The 23,851-nt window shown below is 40.1% G+C and overlaps 2 protein-coding genes across 4 annotated transcripts in view; both read left to right on the top strand.

Annotated features, from left to right (window-relative positions):
• Positions 1 to 12,471, top strand: part of caprin2 (caprin family member 2) — a 28,234-nt gene extending 15,763 nt beyond the window's left edge. The window contains exons 11-19 of one of the 3 annotated variants that reach the window (XM_061960629.2): positions 754 to 838; positions 2,205 to 2,254; positions 2,332 to 2,427; positions 2,510 to 2,581; positions 3,320 to 3,460; positions 3,702 to 3,798; positions 4,167 to 4,228; positions 6,755 to 6,806; positions 11,593 to 12,471. In XM_061960629.2, coding sequence (XP_061816613.1) covers positions 754 to 838; positions 2,205 to 2,254; positions 2,332 to 2,427; positions 2,510 to 2,581; positions 3,320 to 3,460; positions 3,702 to 3,798; positions 4,167 to 4,228; positions 6,755 to 6,806; positions 11,593 to 12,167 — 1,230 coding nt within the window. In that variant the 3' untranslated portion in view covers positions 12,168 to 12,471. The remainder of the gene's footprint in view (positions 1 to 753; positions 839 to 2,204; positions 2,255 to 2,331; positions 2,428 to 2,509; positions 2,582 to 3,319; positions 3,461 to 3,701; positions 3,799 to 4,166; positions 4,229 to 6,754; positions 6,807 to 11,592) is intronic. The other 2 variants (XM_061960628.2, XM_061960627.2) reach the window with 2 other exon arrangements.
• Positions 12,472 to 17,123: 4,652 nt separating this feature from the next.
• Positions 17,124 to 23,851, top strand: part of tmtc1 (transmembrane O-mannosyltransferase targeting cadherins 1) — a 34,613-nt gene continuing 27,885 nt past the window's right edge. Inside the window, exons 1-4 of the mRNA XM_061960630.1 lie at positions 17,124 to 17,556; positions 20,663 to 20,840; positions 22,428 to 22,501; positions 22,663 to 22,836. Of these exons, the coding sequence (XP_061816614.1) occupies positions 17,261 to 17,556; positions 20,663 to 20,840; positions 22,428 to 22,501; positions 22,663 to 22,836 (722 nt within the window). The 5' untranslated portion in view covers positions 17,124 to 17,260. The remainder of the gene's footprint in view (positions 17,557 to 20,662; positions 20,841 to 22,427; positions 22,502 to 22,662; positions 22,837 to 23,851) is intronic.

Genomic DNA, 23,851 nt, shown 5'->3' with positions numbered 1-23,851 from the left:
TTTATGATGAACCTCCCTATTAAGAATTGGAATGGTTCGCAACGGAAATTGAAACGAGGAATCTGAAACGAAACCGTTCTAATTCAAACGATGCCCTATTCTAATTTAAGTTCAGACCAGTGGTGTCATTGTGGTGTGTACAGCCCTTCGAGGCACCTGTGATGAAGGGCTATATAAATAATCTTTGATTGATAGATTGATACGCTTAACAAACTTTCCACAGTACAGGTATCATTCCTCTACCGGTAAAGCTTACTGAACAAGCAGCTTTATTTATTTTTGTGGCAAATATGTAAATTTTCACACCTTATCGGAAAACCTAACTATAAAATTCTCCCCTGTATCTTTATACCAAGACCATCCCTGCAAACCTTATAGATGCAAAGGAAAAATACTTATTTTGGATATGCGTTTGTCCAGAAAGCCTCTCAAGTCCAGTGTTTAAGAGGTTGTTAAAGTGGTTTAAATGGCAAAATAAACTTTCGGAAATGAGTTGGCTCCCTCATATGTGTTTACCTGACACATGGCTATTTTGGGGAAGCCATATCCTGGGATAGTCACGTGACAACCGCTCAAATGTTTCGTATCTATCACTTAGGGACATGGCTGTATAAGGCCTGGTTTAAGTCTGTTCATTTGACAGCAAAAATAACAGAATTGTCCGCACTGTTGCAATACTTACGGAGGCAAGTATATACTGTAACTTCCATTGTGCTTATTTGTTTTTGTTAAACATTTTAAATTGCTTTGCAGAATTCTCTTCTAGATTGTGGGTCATTTCCAGATAATGGACATTCCAAATTGAAAAGGGAGCCACCTGAACAGTCATCTCCTTTGGGTAATGTTGACTCGGAATTTGCAATTCTCTCAAATTTAGTTTGACTGCTGTTCTAGACTGTCTGGTTTCTGCAGTTTTTTAGGATTAATACAATCAATGCTACATAAAGTATAAAATTAGTAGTTTTATAGATTTAGTAATTTAAGTCACTGCTTCGACGAAGCAAATACTGTATTAGAACGCATCATTGGTATTTGCTGGGTATGCAATTAACTAGATTTGCAGAATTCACTGATTCTCTGTGCAACAATGCCAAACATTGAAATGTTGTGCTTATTAGTTGATTGCGTCATTTAGCACATTCCAGCGATCTTCAGATGAAGCCAACTGATGGCTACCTAGGTAAATGTTCATCACTGCACACTCGCCATTTTGGGCATCAATTTGAATGTTTAACTCGTAACTCTACTTACTCTTCGTAAATAAGGTAGCGTCTGGACATCTTTTGACAGATTTGGATTATTTTTGGCTTCCAAGTGACAAGATTCATGTATGGGTGATAGTGAATATAAATCAAATCTGAAACACAAAAATTGGATTTGACTTTTTGAACTTGAGATGTTGGCCCTAATCACGGTTCAGTGCGTTCCGCGGTTTTACAGTTATGGTTCAGTTAATTTCCTATTCAGTCAGAACAAAATACAAAACTTACAACTTTTCTGTAAACCACTTGAATGAGTTTTAAGTGAAACAGAAAAATGTTAATTGGGAGCAGCCGGCAATACTCAAATAAATACAACTCTTCAAAAAGGTTTGTTTCTTTTTCGGAAAATGCAACAATGCAAACAAGTGCAACAGTAACAGTGGTAACTGTGGTTTGGTTGGTTCGAGGTGACAGCCAGATAAAAAGGGGCGAGAGAGAAGCTGAGGTGGCTCGGGCATCTCGTTTAGATGCCTATTATGTGCCTCCCTGGTAAGGTGTTGGGGGCCTGCCCAACTGAGATAAGGCCCCGGATAAACCGTAGACATGCTGGAGGAACAATGTCTCACAGATGGCCTGGGAATGCCATTGTGACACTTTGAGCCTGTAACATATCGAGTTTCGGATATTTACTATGGAGGAATTTGTTTTTAGAATGGAAAACAATTTGAATGTCAAACAGCGCCACAGAATAGATTTGTCTTTAATGGGTCACACTAAGTGTTGTCACTTGGTGATACTTTGCCATTATGGCCCTTTCTCTCATGTAATGTAAATGATGTACATCAAGTCATTCTGTATTTGCAGAATATTGTATGTTTTAAGGGAGAGTCTAAAAAGCTTGGTTTGATGCAATTTTGTAACATGTTAACATTGCTCCAACATATCAATATCAACCTGGCGTTTTGGTTAATTGGTTTCTTATTGTATTATATCCCTCGACAGCTCAGGCAGATTTAAGAAGCTCAAGTGAGTCCCTTCCAAAAGAAATGCATGTAAGCAGTCATGCATCTGACTGTTTTCAGATTTGTGTTGGTCATATGGCAATAGCTTACCATTTTTTCTCTGACAGTCAACCCCAAACCCTACGAGGCTTCTGGACCGAAAAACCAGTCTGACAAATGGGGACCAATGCCTAAAAAGCTATGTACTGGAGCTTTCCTCAGATGTAAGTTCTTTCATACACTCAGATGTTGCACACTTTTAAGGTATTTATTTCTAGAGCTTGAAGCTGTTTCTTTCCCCTACAGGAGAATCTACAATTGCCTGACAGAGGGAAACTTTCCTCGCCATTGTTTGGCAACACAGAGTTGACAATTACTGTCAGTTTGAAGTATTGGTGGTGGGGAATTACAGAGTAACAATATTTTGCCAACTCGTATTGACTGTACAAAAATTCATACAAAACTATACATCACAATACTTGTAAGGAAGGGAACAGTTTTAGTTCGTAGCAAGTTACAAAATACACCTAACCCATCTAATGAAACACTCTTCAAATAATTCATGGAACAGAGATTAGTAGAGCAGGTAAATGTTAAACACGTTTTGAACGTTCAGCTGTGTTAGAATAAAATAGAAAGTACTTTATTGATCCCTAGGGGAAATTCAGCACCACAGTTCGCTCACAATAGACAATCAACACATAGGTATTTTTTTAACATGTGAATAATATAAATACAGTCTATTATACAGCATTTTTCACATGTGAATAACATAAATACAGTCTATTATACAGCATTATTCACATGTGAGTATATAAATACAGTCTATTATACATTTAAGTACAGTCAAAAAGGAACATATGCATTATACAGTCTGATGGCTGTCGGTACGTAAAGGATGAAATTAGGATTCAGTAATAAAAAGTTGAACTGCGCAACTGTATATATATTGAAGTGTGACTGCTACGATATCAGAAGATGGTTTATAGATACTGTATTGTTATATGCAATATTAATATTTTTCGCCACCCCAATGTGCACTTTGCATATTGCTTTGCTTGGTGTTGGAAAGGACTGAGATATTCAGCTCTTATTTTACTCTTCTGTGTTCTTCAGACACTCGTGACTGAATCAGCGAAGCATTCATCCTGTACCAGGACGACACAGAGCAACTCCATCCCTGTTCCTAAGCATACATTTTCCACACCGCCCACAAGGCAAACTGTCACGTCTGCACATTTTCAAAATATTGAGTCGGTAAGTCTTCAAACTTTGAAAAAGGCTCTAACATACAAGAAGTAGACATTTCTTGCAATCTGAATTAGCAATTACTAATACACCAAACACCAAACATTGCTGTTTGGTGTTAAGTCTGCAAATGTCCAGACTCCAGCTTTTACACAGCCTTTCACTCAAAGTACACTGAGAAGAGGTTGTATAATTGGTACAAAAGCAATGAATGAATAATAAAGGTCTAATTATTTTCTTTCTATTTTAGGTATTTAATGAGAGGGTTGAGGTACAGCCCAGGTACACCACTTCCAGCACTCAAACACTGCCTGAGTTTGCTCCCTCAGAACAATCACAGCCACTGGGTATGTTTTTCCTGAACTTAAAAAAGAACAGTCTCAACACTTTACTGTTAAAATGATTTGCACTGGACTTTAATAAAGTAAATGTATTGGGATGCAGCTTTTGTTTGATCAGATTCTGACAAAAATCTGTTAGAAAACACATTTTCCTGCCCCACACTGTATCTGTTATGTTTTAGAGGGAGTTTGTCTTTGTCACAAAGTGCTTCTACGTGGCATTCAGCTGGTTGTCTTAAATGTATGAGTGTGTTTCTGGACCTAAATTAAAGTGCTTTGAGTTAACCTTTCTTGTGAATTGACAGTATATACACTTTAAATATACTTGAATTGACTTGACTTTCTGATTCTAAAATCTGATTTCTGTCTGGCAGGGGGGGCTTACATTTTTCAAGCTCATTCCAAGAACTCCGGCCCTCTGTTCTGTTCTTCTCGAGTAAGTACATTCCTGAGGTCTATACAGGTTGTCCAAAGTCTATACAGGTAATATATATATTACACAAAAAAGTTCAATTTTTATAAGCAGTAAATAAAAAATAAAAAAAGTTGAAAATTGCATTACTGTCATCTGCAGTACTCTTAAGTTGCCAGTGTGGTCCGGTTCAGTTCAGAGGGCAGTCAGATGCCCTCTCATTTGCCAGATGCAGTCCAGTCTGGGAACTGTTCAGTGTTCTTTCCTGATCAATTATTCTGCTGTAAGACTTGTACCGGATCCAGGAATTCGTAATGGCAACCTGAAATAAATGACACGTAATGGCCATTTTTTGGGGTCTGCTTGCCATGTGATAGAAGCTCAGCATGCAATCAGAGGTCCACACCACCAAAGCTGTCATTTTACTTCCTTATGACTGCGTGTCCTTTCACCTAGAACTGGGCTTTGTCTTTTTTCGACTATCTAGTGCAGAGACATCTACGGGATCTCTTCCATGTGCAATAGAAGCCATTCTCACTGCTTTTTCATACCATTTTGCAATCACCAACCCAGGACTACTCTTGATGACACAATCACTGACACTCCTCTCTTTTTGGTTTTTTGATTATCATCAGTCAACCAGTATTGCTTTGGGCCACATTTTTTTTCTTATGGTTTTGTTGTCTATCTGTGTTGGCCCTGCGATGAGGTGGTGACTTGTCCAGGGTGTACTCCGCCTTCCGACCAAATGCAGCTCCGACCTCGAGAGGGACAAGCGGTAGAAAATGGATGGATGAATGGGTTCCAGTTGCTGGAAAGTCATTGGCCAGCAATTCATCCATGAGTTTACTTAATGTAAAGTAGCGGTCAAAAAACAGGTCACTCCAATGGGAACAGTTGCAACCATGCGTAGGGCTGATGCTGCCTAAATTGCCAACATCAGCAAATGTATCTTTCTCTTGATATATTTTAAAGGCCAGCATCCAACCAATACATTTAAGCTTGTATGTTATGGCTTGATTTGAAAAAAATACCTGATTGGACAGCCAGGTCATTGACAATATTTAGTAAGTTCCTCAACTTAAAGAATCTGTTTCTTGTCATTTTCTGACGTATCTTTGCCTAAGGCAGGCCGTGTAGTTTGATACACCAAAGAGCCTCATGTCTTCAGTGGTGGTGTTGAGGTTGATGCTCCTTATCTCTAGCTCTCTCTGATATGTGAATGTTGCCAAGTCTTTGTCGTTGATTTCTACAAATGATTAGCTCCTCCTGACAGTCGGGTGGCTGAGTAGCACAGATTGGAACCTATGATCGAGGGAAAAACACATTAATGAATAATACCTATCTTAGGATCGATCTATCCATCTTAGCCCACAGAGGACAAAATTGTTCCTATTCATCAGTATCCGTCCGCTCATCTGATAACGTTCCTGCTGCTTCTTCTGAGCTTCTCTTTTCTCAAGGAGGAGCAATAAGCTACTAATTTTTTACTTTACCTGGAAAATAAATGTAATGTTTATTACCCAATTAAAGGGTTTTGAGCAGAAATGTGAATGTAAACCATGAACATACCAACGACTATAAAAATGGAACCCATTACCTCCCTGCTTGGCACTCTGCATCAAGGGTTGGAATTGGGGGTTAAATCACCAAAAATGATTCCTGGGCGCGGCCACTGCTGCTGCCCACTGCTCCCCTCACCTCCCAGGGGGTGAACAAGGATGATGGGTCAAATGCAGAGAATAATTTCGCCACACATAGTGTGTGTGTGTGTGTGTGTTACAATCATTGGTACTTTAACTTTAATTTAACTAGCAGGTTTGTTAGCTAGTTTTCTGTTAGCTAACCTCATCCTCATAGAACTGGCATTCATAAAAGAGGTACTATTTTCCTTACGTTGAACTCTAACCAAAGATAGTGTTCCCTCGCTATTTCAGTTCAAGTACTACCAGTTTAGTGCATCATGGATTTTAAAATACCATTGAGTACATTGAGATTTGAGTTCGCATTCGAGTTTTCATGTTAACATTACATATGTTTTAAATAGTTTTTAAGGTGTTTTAAGACCATAGGAAGTGTTTAATGTGTGAAAGCTGAGTGGAAGGCTTATAAAGACATTACACTCATATAAAAATCATAAACATATAATAAATAGGATCAGTACTTCACAGAAATTCGCAGGGTCTGGTAAGTAACCCTGGTGATAATCGAGGGAATACTGTATACTAAAATGAAATAGACACAATTAAATGGGTTTGTCAGGAGGATTATATGCATGTTTGCCTATGCACCCTAACAGGTACACCCGGTATGGTAAAACATCTTCCAAATGTCATTCTTTTCAGCTCAGAAGCATCTATTATCTTTGCACACAGGTGATGGTCGTCTGAATTCAACCCAACTTTTGATTATAAATGACTTGACATATGCTTGACAATTGTCACTGGCTGTAAGACTTGATTGCTTGATAGTCTATTGACAAAGAAAATTCAAGAGATGGAAATGATTAAAATACATGTTAACATTTCATGGTCTTTTATATATCTGCAGGATTCTGGATCCCATCATGCATATGGATGCGGAGGACGGCATAATTCCAGTGGTAAGTTATTTAAGTAGTACAATGAAATGTTAAGGGCAGCACTGTGAAACAGGGGTTAGTGCATGTGCCTCACAATACAAAGGTCCTGAGTAGTCCTGGGTTCGATCCTGCGCTCGGGATCTTTCTGTGTGGAGTTTGCATGTTCTCCCCGTGACTGCGTGGGTTCCCTCCGGGTACTCCGGCTTCTTCCCACCTCCAAAGACATGCACCTGGGGATAGGTTGATTGGCAACACTAAATTGGCCCCAGTGTATGAATGTGAGTGTGAATGTTGTCTGTCTATCTGTGTTGGCCCTGTGATGAGGTGGTGACTTGTCCAGGGTGTACCCTGCCTTCCGCCCGAATGCAGCTGAGATAGGCTCCAGCACCCCCCGTGACCCCAAAAGGGACAAGCGGTAGAACATGGATGGATGGAATGAAATGTTAAGAACAGACATGTCTTATAAATTATCAAGTTTTACACCATAATTTTTCTTTCTCAAATGTAGTGAGTTGGAGATTTGTTTACTTGTTCATAATGCTAAATGTCAACATGTCCAACACATGGTGAAAATAAAATATCAGTATTACACATAGAGAAGGTGTAATGAGAATATATACGCTCAGCTTTTTCCATCCTTTTTTTTTTTGGAGATGATGAATTGTGCAAGTGTAAAGATGTGATGTTCCTTAATGTAAAGTATTTGTCCTGTCCGAAACTGATGAGACCATTACCACGATCATCACAATAACCAAAGGCAGTCCAACGAAATATTAGTGTGTGTTTGTTATGCAGAAATGTGAGAGAAGTCTTCACCATTTGTTTTCATGCTTGGCCTTGTTTATGCGTTTCTGCTGTGTTTTTGCTCGCAAACCTGTTGAGGTAGGATGTAGGATTGAGGAAGTGAACTCATAAGATCTAAAAGTATTTTCTGTGTACATCAAGCATTATCAAATCTGTCTTAATATGTTAGTGAGGATTTATTGCCAAGATGAACGATCCACTACACATATAGGGGATATCGAGATGCTGATTACACCGCATACTTGTGTGCATTAAATAAGAGCTGAACATCTCAGTGTGCATTAGATTAGTCCCTAAAGGTCACACCAAAATGCGCAGTTTTATCACGCAAAACAATGCGGGAAAAATCAAGTTTTGATCGAGCGTGTGTAAGGCATACTGATGAAAGAATATTGACTAGAGCTGCTGCCAGTGAACTGAATGTACCATAAGCTGTCTCCAAAGGTGTTTTCAGAGAAATTGGTACCACGTACAGTACATCAAAGCCTCACAATCGCAACCGCAGCCCTTCAACTGCCCGCGTAACCACACCAGCCCAAGACCTTCACATTAAGCATTGTCTGAAGCCAAACCTGGATAGCTGTTGCAACAATCAGTTTACATTTCTGCACAAACTGTCAGAAATCCCCTCAAGGAAGAGCATCCGCATGCTTTTTGTCCGCATTGGGATCTTAACCTGACTGCAGTTCATTGACCCGAGTGGTCAAATGCTCACGTTAGATGTTGTCTGGCAATGATCAATCACAGTTTTTAACTGTTCAGGTCAAATGGTAGACCGCTTGTATGGCGTCATATGGGTTGTGGATGGAATGGTCCATTGTGATTTGGGGGGGGGGTGGTATAGCATGGCCAGGCATATGATACACCATGGACACGGCGTGTTTTTATTGATGGCATTTTGAATGCACAGGTATACCGTGATGATATCCTAAGGCCCGCTGCTCACGACCGTCACCTAATGTTGCAGCAAAATACTCAGCCCCATCATTTGTGCTCAGCCTCAAAAGTTATAGATGTTTCCTAAGGTTGAACACGTTTGGAGTAGCAAATGGTGAATGGGGCCCTGGCCCAGCGTGCCATTGGAACTAGAACCGCCATTGTGTGTATATATAAAACTACATTTGGGGGGCTTTTAATCAGTACAAATCTGTAAGATTGAATGCCAGTTTTTTTTTTTGTTGTTCTGTCATACCCTGGTATAGCTCTTTAATCATGCATTCATTTAAAACTGTTAGATGTTAGAAGTAGTTCTCAGGAAGGGGACAAAAGCAAGCTTTTTTTTACATGTCATAAGATCATGTAAAATGCTTTAAAGGGAACCTATTATCAAGACCAACTTTTCCTAACTATTGGTACCTGTTGTGTATTTGGGCTCAGCATGAGTCTCGGAAATTTTAAATCAAACCATAGAGGCATGGCGGAGATATTTATATAACAATCTTGTTTTCCTTCATACTTCCTCCAAATGAGCCGTTTCGAATTTGCCCAATATCACTCGAAGAGCTTTGCGCGAATTAATAATAGATTTTATTTGTATTGCACTTAACATTTGAATAATAAAACTCAAAGTGCTACAGAGTAAAAACATTAAAGCATTAAAACAAGACAGTGAAAAACTATATTAAAATCAGCTATATGTTTTTTTTAAAAGTTAGGTTTTTAGCCTTTTTTTTTTTAAAGCATCCACCATCTGTGGGGCCCTGACTGGTGAGGAAGGTTGTTCTACAGACGGGGAGTGGCAGCTCTGTCTCCCATGGTCTTGAGCCGTGTCCTAGTCGCTAGCAGACTGTACTGTTTGCCTGACCGGGTCCTGGCTGAGGTGTGAGGTCGGTGAAGTAAGTGGGAGCATTACCAAGCAGGTAGTGGTGGGTGTGCAAGAGGACCTTGTACTCAATTCGGGCGGTGACGGGGAGCCAAGGAATGATGGGGATAATGTGCTCACACTTCCGCACCCTCATCAGGACCCTGGCAGTGCTGTTCTGAACATACTGGAGCTTTTGGAGGCTCCTGCCAGGGATCCCGATTAGTGTGTTACAGTAATCCAAACTGGAGAAGATGAAGGCATGGACAAGCTTCTCTGCAGCTGGAAGGGAGAGGAAGGGGTGGAGTTTGGAGATGTTACGGATGTGAAAGAAGGTTTTGCAGATGTAGGTGACATGGTTGTCCAAGGAGAGGTGAGGGTCAAACTTGACCCCAAGGTTTGTAACTGCGGGAGAGAAGTGAAAGTTGTGGCCATAAAATGAAACTGAAGTTATGTGGGAAGAACGGAGTTGTTGAGGAGTACCGGTTTGGATGGCTTCTGTTTTTGAGCCGTTCAGCTGCAGGAAGTTTTGACTCATCCATGCGTTTATCTCCTCAAGGCAGGAGCTGAGACGAGCAACAGTGACAGAGGGAGACTTTGAGGTAGAGTTGTGTCGTCAGCATATCAGTGGAAATTAATTCCATGTCTGCTTACGACACACCCGAGGGGAAGCATGTAGATGGTGAGGGTTGGACCGAGTACGGAGCCCTGGGGGACCCCACAGGTGACTGTGTGAGGATGATGAAGCATTCCCCAGGACCACATCCTCGGTCCTGTCAGTGAGGTAGGAGCGTAACCAGTGAAGGGCAGTGTCAGAGAGGCCGATGAAGTGCTGGAGACGGTGGAGGAGAATGTTGTGGTCAATGGTGTCAAACGGAGCAGAGCGGTCAAGAAGAATATGGAGGGATGTGGAACCGGAGTCTGAGGCCATCAGCAGATCACTGGTGACTCTGATGAGAGCTGTTTCTGTGCTGTGGGAGTGGCATAAACCGGATTGGAATCTTTCGTAAAGGTGATTTGGTTTGAATTCACCATTGTGGTCCAACACTGTAGTCAAACTCCTTGTTTTTCTATGTTCTCTTGTTATGGGGCAGACTGGTTTGTACATGCACATGGACCCTCGCTGTTGCCATTTCTAATACAAAGTAGCATGTAGTTCGAACTGATATCGGTCAGTAGACTCTATAGAAGCCCTAAAAACTACAACATAGCGGATGAGGAAAAGACGTAGTTGAAGTAGAAGCACGTAAATTAGACCGCCGAGAAAACGGCGCATCCTGAAGACACGGTCAGAAAGCGGCTTCAAGATGGTCAGTAAAAAATTATCTATACAAAATTTTGAAAAAAAGAACCACCATTACATGTTATGTAGGCTACAAGGAAGTGTTTTAAATGTAGAAAAGAAATGACCATATAATCCGTTTTTAAAACGAAGCTTGGTTTGGTAGCTCCACTCCCATATCTAGCATTGTTAAAGAGACGCTTAAAATGTAAATAAAATATTTTGTAAAATATAAATCTCCATCGGCTTCTGGCCAGGCCCCTGGCCAAATGTTATAGCCTATTGTGTGCTGCATGTAAAAAGCTTGCCCACCACTGCTCTTGTTCTTGGTCGTCATCTACAGTATAGAATAGTGGTCCCCAACCACCCGTCCAAGACGCAATTGCTACCGGGCCGCACAGAAACAGTAATTCATTTATAAATTGCCGCATTTTCTCCGACTTAACTTTCGACTGTCCCACTAAACACACCAATAAGCTTGTTAATAGATGTATATTACAACTCCTTTGTTATAGTACATGGGACAATGCACATTAATGGACATATAAAATGTTAATGTGCCAGATCTTAGCCAAAGGCTAGTTTCCATCTGCAGTGCCCTGCAGGGTCATTGAATATAGCAGGGGTTCTTAACGTTTTTGACCTCAGGACCAAACTTTTCCACTACAGAGGAGCCCGGGAACCACTCCAAAAAAACCTGATGATTTTTCATGCTAATTTTTTGCTGTTTTTATCTGCCACACATGGAAAGCTGGTCCATGAAAATAATGCATACATTAAACCAAGTCACTGGTGAAAATAAGGTTGGGGAACCCTAGTATAGAAGACAGTCTTTGACTACTAACAGCCCCTTAAACATAATTTAAACGGGGAAAAGTACTTCCACTAATTCTACTTGAATTGTTTTTTTTACTCTGCAGCAGCCTGGAGTGAGTCCTCAAAAGTTAGCAGCCCAGAGCGTGAGGGAGAATTTACAATGGTGGATTCAGGACATGGAGATTCTCTACACGTCTCTCACATAGAGTTTCCACACAGTCCTCGTGGCCACCATCACACTACTCTACTTCCTATGCAACTCTATCCTGTCTCCCAGCCGCTGCGAGTGGCATTCACCGCCTCTCGCACAGCCAATTATGCCCCAGGCAACCTTGACCAGCCCATTATTTTTGACCAGCTGCACACCAACCTAGGGGAGATGTATGACAGCCACATTGGTCGTTTCACCTGTCCTGTTAATGGAACTTATGTGTTCATATTCCACATTCTTAAGCTTGCAATAAATGTGCCACTTTACATCAACCTCATGTGCAATGAAGAGGTGATGGTGTCAGCGTATGCCAATGATGGCGCGCCGGATCACGAGACAGCCAGCAACCATGCCATCCTGCCTCTCTTCCAAGGAGATCAGGTGTGGCTCAGGTTGCATCGTGGTGCTATTTATGGAAGCACCTGGAAATACAGTACCTTTTCTGGCTTTTTACTCTACCATGATTGAACTTTGTCTGGTCACTGGACTTTGTACCAAAGTGGAACAACTAGATGACATTTACCTGGAGCTAATTTGCTGTGAAGTCTGAGTGCCAATCAAAATTGTTGAGGGCTCTCAAGCTCGGGAAGAAAGGACTGTCTTTGGTGGTGGGTATGGTGTTGAACACAAGGCCAGTTTGTTGAATTTAAAAAAAAAAACAACCTTAATATTGTCCAACTGGTCTTTTGATGTTCCTCAATAAAATATGAGCAGTGATATTTGTGTGCTTGCATTTACACATTTTTAATCATGTTGCTTATTTTCATACCCCATTGGTGGGGAGTGGGATATTTTTGACTAAGTAAATAGTCAAAACCATTTTGTATGTGCAGTAGTTTATTGGAACATGAGCCAACAAAATGCTGTTGGCATGCCAGCATTTTGCTTAAGTTTACAGCTTTGGGGAGAAATGGAACATTTTGATTGTTTTCGGGGTACTCCACTAAAATCATGGTAGGAGATATTCTGCATGCTTGGCTGTTTAGACATTGATAAATCACTCTTACTAGCAGACTTTTATTAAATGTTCAATAGTGAAGGCAGTATTACAGAATGTCACAGAATTGTTGGCCACAACTTTGGAAAGTGGAGGACCAAGCTATAGGGTAGAGAAAGGAAAACATTCAAGTCTTGAAGGTCATACAAAGTTCCAAGTTATGACAAACACTGGCGATAAATCGAGCACTAAGGCAACCGCTACATACCACACAAAAGCACCACATAAACAGTAGTAGTAGTAAGTAGTAGCTACAGCAGCAGTCAAGTCCGGAGATCAAAGTTTTAAATTTCCGGTTTTGCATCTGAAGTCCGCATTTTGCCGCCGTGCGTGAATGGGTTTTCTCCGGGGACTCTGGCTTCCTCACATTCCAAAAACAAGCATGTTAGTTTAATTCAAAATTCAACTAAAAATCTTCTATCCGTCTGAATGTTATTCTAAATTTTGTAGTTTGTCATGCCAACCTGTCTAGAACAGGTGGCATACAAATGAATATACATAGAAAACTGCAGTTGTGGAAATAAAAAATAAACGCAAACTGATGATTTCAAAAAGACTGTCCTTAAGGACAATCAGTACAAAGAGTCAATGTTTTAAACCAGTGGTGTTAAACTTGCTCTCATTGAGGGCCACATAGCAGTTATGGATGCCTTTAGAGGGGCTGCTTGTTGCCTATGCATTTGATTGTCATTTAGTCAAGGGGACAAGCAGATAGTTTTTTATTTTTGCAGCAAAAAATTGTAAAATAGTAAATATTTGTTGCAGGATCAGATAGTGTTAGTTTAAAAGATATGCAATTTCATGTGTACCTCTATTCTACATTGAGTAAGAAAGATGAATTATTTTATTGACGCACATTTTTTCCAGGCTTTCACGGGCCTCATAGAATAATGCGGCGGGCCAAATATGGACCCCTGGTCTTGAGTTTGACACCCGTTTTAAATCTAGTGTCTAGAAAAGCAGTATATAAATCTAATCAATTATATGAAGCCAGAGCAATCCGTGCTTAAAATTAACTTCCACTGACCAAGTCGAACATATCAGACATTTGTCATATCCTTTATAAAATGCTTTACATTGTTCCTGGTAAATGTATTCCTCATTCCAAAAGAACTCGACACTTTTCTGTACACCACAAATCTACTTTGAATTGAAGCAAAGATTCATTAAAAATAATTGAAACTGACATAAACTGAAAATGTTTGCTATTAAGACGTCAAGCTTTTCAGAGCAATTTGAAAGCTAAAAGCCCTAACCAATATTTTCCAAACCCTTTTTCATGAGTTAACTGAAGAAAATAATCATAACAGTTTAAATGTAATATTGGACATCCTATAAAAGCATCTGCATTGTGTAATGGCTTAAAAAATAGCTATAACAAAAAAATCAGGTTTTGGTAGTCTGTTCGTGTTTCCCTGGCTAATCCCATGACTGTCGCATACCAATTACCAATACCATTACCATTACCAATATGTCATATAGGGGGTAATTGAGCTCAAGTCAATAACACCATTTTACAAAGTCCATTTAGGACATCAAGGTTGAATACCCACTAAAACAGTGCTTTTCAACCTTTTTTGAGCCAAGGCACATTTTTTTCATTGAAAAAATCCAGAGGCCCACCACCTGCAGAAAACATTAAAAAAAATTAAACTCAGCAGCCAATGTTGACAGTAAAAAGTCGTTCTTGCAATTGTTGCATATGACTTTAAACCAGGGGTCTCAAAGTCAATACACCTGGGGGCCACTGGATGGAGAAACTGGGTGAGGCTGGGCCGCAAGAAAAGATTTCTAAAAAAAATCTAACATGCACTTTTTATTGAATTCACCTTCTTTGAATGGCTATCTCGCCCTAGCAACATACTTGCCAACCCTCCCGATTTTTCCGAGAGACTCCCGAATTTCAGTGCCCCTCCCGACAATCTCCCGGGGCAACCTTTCTCCCGAATTTGTCCCAATTTTAACCCGGACAACAATATTAAGGGCGTGCCGTGATGGCACTGCCTTTAGCGTCCTCTAAAACCTGTTGTCGCGTCCGCTTTTTCACCATACAAACAGCGTGCCGGTCCAGTCACAAGTTGTATGAGGCTTCTGCAGACACACGTATGTGACTGCAAGACATACTTGGCCAATAGCCATACAGGTCACACTGAGGGTGGCCGTACAAACAACTTTATCACTGTTACAAATATGCGCCACACTGTGAACCCACACCAAACAAGAATGACAAACACATTTCGGGAGAACATCCGCACCGTAACACAACATAAACACAACAGAACAAATACCCAGGATCCCATACAGCTCTAACTCTTCCGGGCTAGAATATACACACCAGCTACCACCAACCCCCCCCCCCCCCCCACCCCGCGTTGTTTGTTCTGTTGTGTTTATGTTGTGTTACGGTGCGGATGTTCTCCCGAAATGTGTTTGTCATTCTTGTTTGGTGTGGGTTCACAGTGTGGCGCATATTTGTAACAGTGTTAAACTTGTTTATACGGCCACTCTCAGTGTGACCTGTGTGGCTGGTGATCAAGTATGTCTTGCAGTCACTTACGTGTGTGTACAGAAGCTAAATTCAACATGTGACTGGGCTGGCACGCTGTTTGTACAGGTTATAGAGGGCGCTAAAAGCAGTGCCATCACGGCACGCCCTTAATATTTAATATTGTTGTTTGGGTGAAAATCGGCAGACATTCGAGGGAATGTTGCCCTGAAATTCGGGAGTCTCCCGGAAAAATCGGGAGGGTTGGCAAGTATGACGATGTCAAGCGCCATTCATATAAAACTTGCGGGCCGCACTAACATTACATTTTCATATTAAGGTGCGGGCCGCAAAATAACGTCTCGCGGGCCGCAATTGGCCCGCGAACCGCGTGTCTGAGACCCCTGCTTTAAACCATAACCAACCATGCATGACTATAGCTCTTGTCTCAAAGTAGGTGTACTGTCATGACCTGTCACATCACGCCATGACTTATTTTTAGTTTTTTGGTGTCTTCCTATGTGTAGTGTTTTAGTTCTTGTTTTGCCCTCCTATTTTGGTGGCTTTTCCTGAAGCAGTTTCCTGTCTTCCTTGAGCGCTATTCCCCGCTCCTGCTGTGGTTTAGCAATCAAAGCTATTTAAGTTGTGCGGACGCTATCCTTCATTGTGGGGACATTGTTGATTGTCATGTCATGTGTGGATGTACATTGTGGACGCCGTCTCTGCTCCACACGCGTAAGTCTTTGCTGTCGTCCACCATTTTGTTTTTCTTTACTTTTCAGCCAGTTCAGTTTTAGTTTCGTTTTGCATAGCCTTCCCTAAGCTTCAATGCTTTTTCTTAGCGGCACTATCTTTTTGTTCATTATTGGTTTAAGCATTAGATATCTTTTTACCTGCACTCTTCCTCATGCTGTCGTCTGCATATTGTGATCACGACAAACCATGTTCCCGACTTCTACAAAGCATTTAGCTACCTGCTGCCACCTACTGATAAGGAAGAGTATTACACGGTTACTCTGCCGCGCTCTAGACAGCACAGACACTCAACAACGGCACATTATTTGCAGATTATATTTACTGGTTTGCAAAAAATATTTTTAACCCAATTAGGTGAAAGTACATAATTTCCCACGGCACACCAGACTGTATCTCACAGCACACAAGTGTGCCGTGGCACAGTGGTTGAAAAATGCTAAACATTTACCTGAGTAGGCTACCAGATTATCACAAGCCAATAAAGAAAAGGTGTACATTTGAAGCACACATAAAAGAGAGTCATATTTGTTTTTATCCTGTATTGTTTTTATAATTGTAGCATTATTTTGCATTTAATTTGCAGCATTTGTGAAATGTGTGTGTGTTCTGGCAATGCTTACTTAATGGGGACATCGCTCTGTTTACACAGTCACCTTTAGGGGACCTCTGACGGTATGGGGACAAAAAAAACACGTATTCTAAAGGGAAACCTTTTTAAATGATAGTCAGATCCATTCTGAAGATGCCTAAGTGATTTTAAGCTTTGGCCCATAAAACATGTAGGGTTAGGGTTAGAGTTAACCCTGACCCTAACCCTAACCCTAACACGTACAAATTTGTGTGAATTATGCAAAATTATTAGAATTTGGTCCCCATGAACCATATTAACTATTTTCCCCAGGGTCCCCAGTAAGAATGATCAGCACATTACTTCATCAATCCAGAGATTTAAAGACGTGTATTAGATAACTGGGCAGTGGCCATTTTACCTATTTTTGTATGCCTCCAGAACCTGTAGAAAGGGTGGTCCCCACAAGTGATGATCAAAAACTTGGTCCCCATTCCAAATGATAACCAGTGTGTGTGTGTGTGTGTGTGTGTGTGTGTGTGTGTGTGTGTGTTGGACGTTGCTTCGCGTTTGTCCTTGTCGGCCACCGTAGTTAATTTTTTCCTGCCCGCACTTGAAGGCAACACAAGGCGGAGAACGAACGGTCCAATTCACCTCCTTCATGGACACTCCCTCCCCAGCGGAATGGACGGAACTTCTTGTCTCACAACGTTGATTTACATCTCACAGGAGCCCTTGAAGAAGCCAGGGCCGTCATGACTACTCCGGGTCGAGAGAAAATAACCACACAGCATCCACCGAACACCAGCCGACCACAGACTGTGTGGGCTGTGAGTCGGTATGTGGCTTTAGCCGCACTGTGCATCTTATGCTACAGCAACTCTCTCCATGGGGAGTTAGTGCACGACGATGTTTGGGCTATCGTCAACAACCCGGACGTCCTGCCGAGTTCATGTGTCAAAAACATCTTCAGTAACGATTTCTGGGGCAAGAAGATGTCAGACAATTCGAGCCACAAGTCCTACAGACCTCTATGCATTCTCACCTTTAAGTAAGTTGTTATATTCCTAATGTTAAGCAACACAAACAAGTTAAACAACCATATATTAGTATTGTTACAATGTTCGCATGATTGACGCTGGAACTACTAGTTCATGTCATTCGGGTTAAGCTAACGCCCACGCAGTTTTAAATACATGCCTCCATCCAAAATACAGTAGATGGGATATAAGTACAGTGGATGTTATAGTCCCTTAACCATATGATACACGCCTGGCTATGTTGCTATCCTCATCTTAGCACAATTTGATACATATTGTACAATAAAGATGCTAACTAAACTAAAACAGATCTATAATGGTGGTCCAGTATAAAACATTTTAGCTTATGTGTTTTAGGGTGCTAAACCATCCATCCATCCATCCATTTTTTACCGCTTATCCCTTTCGGGTTTGCGGGGGTGCTACCAATGAGTGTAATATTTGATAATACATAATCAGCGATTAAGTAATTTTATTTAGCTGTCATGATTATAATCAGAATAAAACACTGATTAGGGATACGTATTTTATCTACAAACGTGGGGAACATTTCAGCAATTTATAAACGCAACCAAACTGCTTAAAAAGCAAGTAAGTAAGTACCTTTTATTTATAAAGCGCTTAATTCACAGATACAATCACAAGGCGCTGTACAAAACATAGGTGAAGTAAAACAACAATACAATTAAAACAACAGGGGCAACATCATAAAAAGGATACAAAGTGGAATTAAAAATGATAGTTAAACGGTGCATTAACTAAAAGCTCTACTAAAAGAGACGTTTTCAAATGTTTCTTAAAAGTTTCAACACAGTCAAGATCACGGAGGGACTGGTGAAAATTGTTCCAGAGTCTGGGAGCTGTAGCCTGGAATGCCAGGTCCCCATGGGTTTTAAAACAAGTTTTTGGGATCTTTAGAAGACCCTGGCCTGAAAACCGGAGTCTGCGCCCTGAGGAGTAAGAGCATAGCAAATCAGGGATGTACTGAACGGCCCCACCATGCAACGCACGGAATGTCTGTGCTAAAATCTTAAACTCAATGCGGAATTTAACTGGAAGCCAATGAAGACTGGATAGGCACTCATTCAGTTAAAATGCATTTAAAACTTAAGGCTAGAGATATTAAAATTTCGATCATGGCATCAGATCAGGGGCCGATATTTGCCTTTTTTAAATGATTGGCTGATGCTGCCGACCTGAGCCGATCTTTTCTGCAGCTTTGTCCCAGTGTTTACGTGGCTAAGGATTGTAACTCATGTAAAATATTCCTTCAAATGGATGCAGGCTCAGCCAGACACAATCACATATTTCTATTTGCTTGGTACACACATGCAGGAGTTGAATGAATTTCAGGAGGGTGTGTGTCTTGCCAGAAGCTGCAAAGAACACGTCTGTCTATTCACAGTGCCAAGACACTTCTAAAGCTACATTTACACTGCAGGGTAGGATGTCCAATTCTGATTTTTTTGTCAAATCCGATTTTTTTATGTAGTCGTTCGCATTACAAAAAAAATCTGATGGCTATTGTGACCTGCATGCATAATGAGTGGAGTGTCAGTGATGGGACATTGACCTGAGTTCCTAAAATATTGTTTCCCCCTGTTTTCTGCTCATTTGTCAACTATTTATTTTGCAACTATTTATATAATTTGGCAAATAATTATGACACTTATTGCTTTTTGATGACGTATTTATTGGATAAACGCGACTCAATCTTTCAGACTACAGTCACATCGTAAACATATCTGATTTATATCCACAATCGAAAGAGGCCTGGGTTCGGATTTAAAAAAATTGGAATTGGACTGTTCACATTGACAATAAAAAATCAGATACGGGTCACGTATGGGCAAAAAAGTCGGAATTGACCTGCAGTGTGAACAAGGCCTAACAAAATACTACTAATCCTCACCACCGTGGCGAAAAATAAACTAAGTTTCTTCCAAATAGCATTATCACTGGAGGATTAGAGGAAGAGGAATGGCTAAGCATGCTACAGACAAACACACCGAGCAGGACGACACAAGTAGTTAACTGCTAAAGCTTCAACGTAAAGTAGTGGTGATCAATACAGATGTCAATATTATCAATTCTAATACAGTAGGGATGTAACGGTATCAACATCTCACAGTTCAATATTATCAAGGTATTAAGGCCACGGTACAATATTATTGTGGTATACTGTATGTCCTATTCTTGTTATAGTCTGTAAAATACACTTCCTGAAATTGAACACAAAAACAATGCTAAAATGTTCTGATCCTACTACAAACAGGTTTTTTAAATGCAAAAATTGTGCAGGAACATCCACTGCTTTGAGCAAATATTAAAATAAACTTACAGTTCAGTATCTTTAATGTGACAATTCAAACATCCAGTGTAAAACAATAATGTTCACTTTAGTAACTTTCAACTTGTACTTTCTGAGAAGCCGTGTCCGCGACAGTGGACCTGTTTATACCAGTTTGGAATATGCTCAGAAAAGTTAACTAATAATTCAACTTTCCATAATGTAAATACCTCACAAATGGAAGTTTGGCTTCAAATATCTTTTTTTGGGAGACAGTTTATAAAGTGGCGACTTGTCCAGGGTGTATCCTGCCTTCCGCATGAGTGCAGCTGGCTTCAGCCCCCCACCGACATTGAGAGACACAAGTGGTGGAAATGGATGGATGGATGGGTTGAGGATTCATTAGGTAGTTTTTCAGTTTACTTGTATTTTCCGTGATGTACAGGTTTTTTAGGTGATTTTCCTACGTGCTCTGTGGCTGGCTGTGTCGCCTTGGAAACGCTTGATACGAAAATGGAGCGCTTTGCAGAATGCAGACTTTCTTACCTCTGCCAAATAGGTTTTGTTTTTGCCTGGGTTTGTTTGTGTGTTTGTTAGCAACATAATTTAAAAAGTTCTGGACAGATTTTAAAGAATTTTGACCCCAAGATAGTAAACATATTCAGATTTTCCTCTCTTTTTCCAAACAAATTACTGAAAGCCTCATCCATATGACATTCATGCCTGTAGTAAGTATATATCCATTTGTGAACACATCAAAATCATGCAAATGCACAAACATTTGTGATAATATTAGGTTTTACTGTATCTTTTCCGTCCTGTCTTAGGTTGAACATCCTGCTGGGTGGGATGACGCCTCTGTACTTCCACATTGTCAACGTGTGTTTGCACTGTGCTGTCACCTGCCTCCTCATGCACACGTGTGAACAGTGTGCGTTTAAAGAATCTCACCTGGCTTTCATCACATCTGTCCTGTTTGCTGTGCACCCTGTCCACACCGAGGCTGTGAGTTCTTCACACGCATAGTCATTGCCTTCTGTAATTACAAGGAGAGAAATGTGAGCAACAATATAAAGAAACCTCTCTCCAAGTACACCTCTCACATTTCACTGACAATTATATTTGATCAATTATTCTGCTGCTTATGCTGACAGCTATTTGGACAATAATGACTGTGGATAATAAATATATACTTCTTTATAAAATATACACCAACTACTCGTAACAAGAACCCTGCTTAAGACCATCTGGACAATAGTTGTAATTCTCACTGGTGTGAACAATTCAGCAGTTATTGAACTTCTTGAATTCAACAGAAGAGATACGATCAAACTAGACAAAGGTGACCAACACATTTACCTTAAAAGGTGCATTGGAGAGACTTGTAGGGGAACTGCATGTTTTTTTGGAATCGTTCACAATCATTATGAAAGTCATGACGATGAATGTATTTTTTTTATGCATTCTAAACTTTAAATAAAGGCGATCAAAAGTCAGCTTACAATGGGGCCTATAGGATTCGCTCTATTCTGCCTATGAAGCCCTTTAAAAAAACCTCCAGTAAAGTTTTATATACATGATGTAAGTATATATGTAATGTAGCAACGGGCACATTTATAACATTTAATATATACGTATTTAGCTCATTTTACGCATATGCGGCCCATTAATTTCAAAAACGCATCTTTTTTAACATAACTTATTACTGCTCACTGCAGACTTTATGAGAGTCAATAAGCATAATAAAAAACACTTACTGTACAATGTCTGCTGCCATTAGGATGCCCACTGCTAGGATGTTTATATATTACCATTTATATGAAGAATGACTCATAAACGTCGCGAAGAAAAGGGGGGTGGAATCAAGCGTCTTTCTGTGTTGTTCTCGCCATTGACGGACAATTTAGACCCGGTAAAGTGTACCAAATTATTGGAATGCGTCTTAGTCCTTCTATTATCCAGTTGAGAGGGATGATATATGATCTACAATAATGTTTGACGAGCAAGGAAACGAGGAAGAAGCTGATCAGTTGATCATGTCAACATTTGCATGCAAACGTGTGATCACGGCGTCGCTATAAATAGTTTGTCTGCGTTAGCGTTTATAATAACAATATCACTAATACTTGGTTAGTATTCAAGCCAGGAAATGTAAATGGAGTATTGGCGGAATAGAGGATCTTCCATTGGCTACGCTGTAAGCGGACTTTTATTTACGCTTATTTACGAGTTAGAATGCATAAAAAAAAAAAATTAACATCCGTCGTCATGTTTTTCATAATGATTGTGAAGGATAGGCAAAATTCCCCAAAAAGTGCACTTTCCCTTTTATGATGTGTTTTTTTCACTGGGCTTTGGGGCATCAATTACTGTGCCCCTTGGGTTCTGCTTAGCAACAAGCGGTCACACTAAGACGTGATCACACTGGAAACAAGTTATATTTAATTTAGGAACTTATTCTTCTAGAATATAGCCAACAATTTTCACTTTTCCAGCAAAGGTTCAATCATTAAGGGATACAAATAAAAATATGCAATTTTGTTATTTTTAATGTGTGCATCACACGAAAGTTATTAAATTCTTGTTTTGCAGGTCTCTGGAATTGTGGGCCGGGCTGACGTCTTGGCCTGTCTGCTGTTCTTGATGACTTTCCTTTACTATAAAAGGTCAATGGACTTCACGCCTTTTTACGTTTTATGTATTAAGTTTAATAGATTTCACTATATACAGTACTTACATTGAACATTATCAGTGTCTATTTCATATTCAGACTAATGACAGTGCCATATAATGTTTGTGAGGTTCATTTATGCTTTTTTTCTACCAGGAGTGTTGATGTGACTGCCTCTGAGGACTCTGTGCCCTCAACAGTCTCAGCGGGGTCTCTGCTCACAAGTTTACTGCTCGGTACTTGTGCCATGCTGGTGAAGGAGACGGGCATCACTGTATTTGGTGTGTGCATATTTTATGATGCCATAGTGCTGTGCGACAAGCCCTTTGGGTAAGCACAAAGCCATTACTTTTTGATTTAGTAGTATGGTTATTTATTTTCTTAATTTAATCAAATCAAATCAAATCAACTTTATTTACTTGACGAAGGTACGTGATTTAACACAAATGGTTGGATTTCTATTTAATTTTAATACCTCATACTTGTAGGGCCTGATCTGCTAAAGGTTTGCGTGTATGAAGCACATGCAAACTTGATAGCACATGCAAAGATGATCTACTAAACTGGTGCGCAGAGGATTGAGTTGCACTTTTTTGGAATGTTGCCTATGTAAGACAAGAACATATATGTTTTTATGCATTCTAAACTGGAAATAAATCAGCTAACAATGGAGTCAATGAGAGCTCTTCCATTTTGCCCACAAAGCCATCTAAATAACCATCCAAATCTGCCAACAATACTTAATTTACATTTCGTGATTGATTGCATTGATCAAAGAGAGGTAATTAGCTTATGCTGCTATATTCACTTAAACTGGGGAGCTGCTCTCTCGCCTCTGAGCTGTTGAAAGTTAATTCTAGATTATAAATCATGCCTCTCACTTGGATAGTAGAAGGTTGTTGTTGCCATAAACTAGGAAGTTAGTCAACTGTAACATCCAACTTTGACCGGGAGATGGAAAGAAAGACGCTCATTTGCATCCACCTTTTTTTTTTCCTTACTTTTTGCGAGGGGATTATTATTATTATTCGTCATCTAAACAGGAAGATATGAACATTCCATCAGTCATCATCCCAGTGACAGCAGACATTGTTTTATATTATAAGTGATTATTTTGTTATCTTTTTTGTCTCTCATGAAGTCTGCATGAGTAGTACGGTAGTCAGTGTTGTTGTTGAAGGAAAAAGCAAACATTGTGATGTGTCTATGAAATTAATGTGCCGCTGTATGCTTGCCTTTTTTTATGTTTATTTACAATGCAATAAAAAAGAAAAACATCTGTGGTTTTGTCTTACAAAGGGATGTAAATGATAGGCAAAATTCCCCCAAAAAGTGCAATTCCCCT

Source organism: Nerophis lumbriciformis, linkage group LG05 (assembly GCF_033978685.3).
Source record: "Nerophis lumbriciformis linkage group LG05, RoL_Nlum_v2.1, whole genome shotgun sequence".
NCBI classification, from domain to species: domain Eukaryota; kingdom Metazoa; phylum Chordata; class Actinopteri; order Syngnathiformes; family Syngnathidae; genus Nerophis; species Nerophis lumbriciformis.
This window is presented reverse-complemented; position numbering and strand designations above follow the sequence as displayed.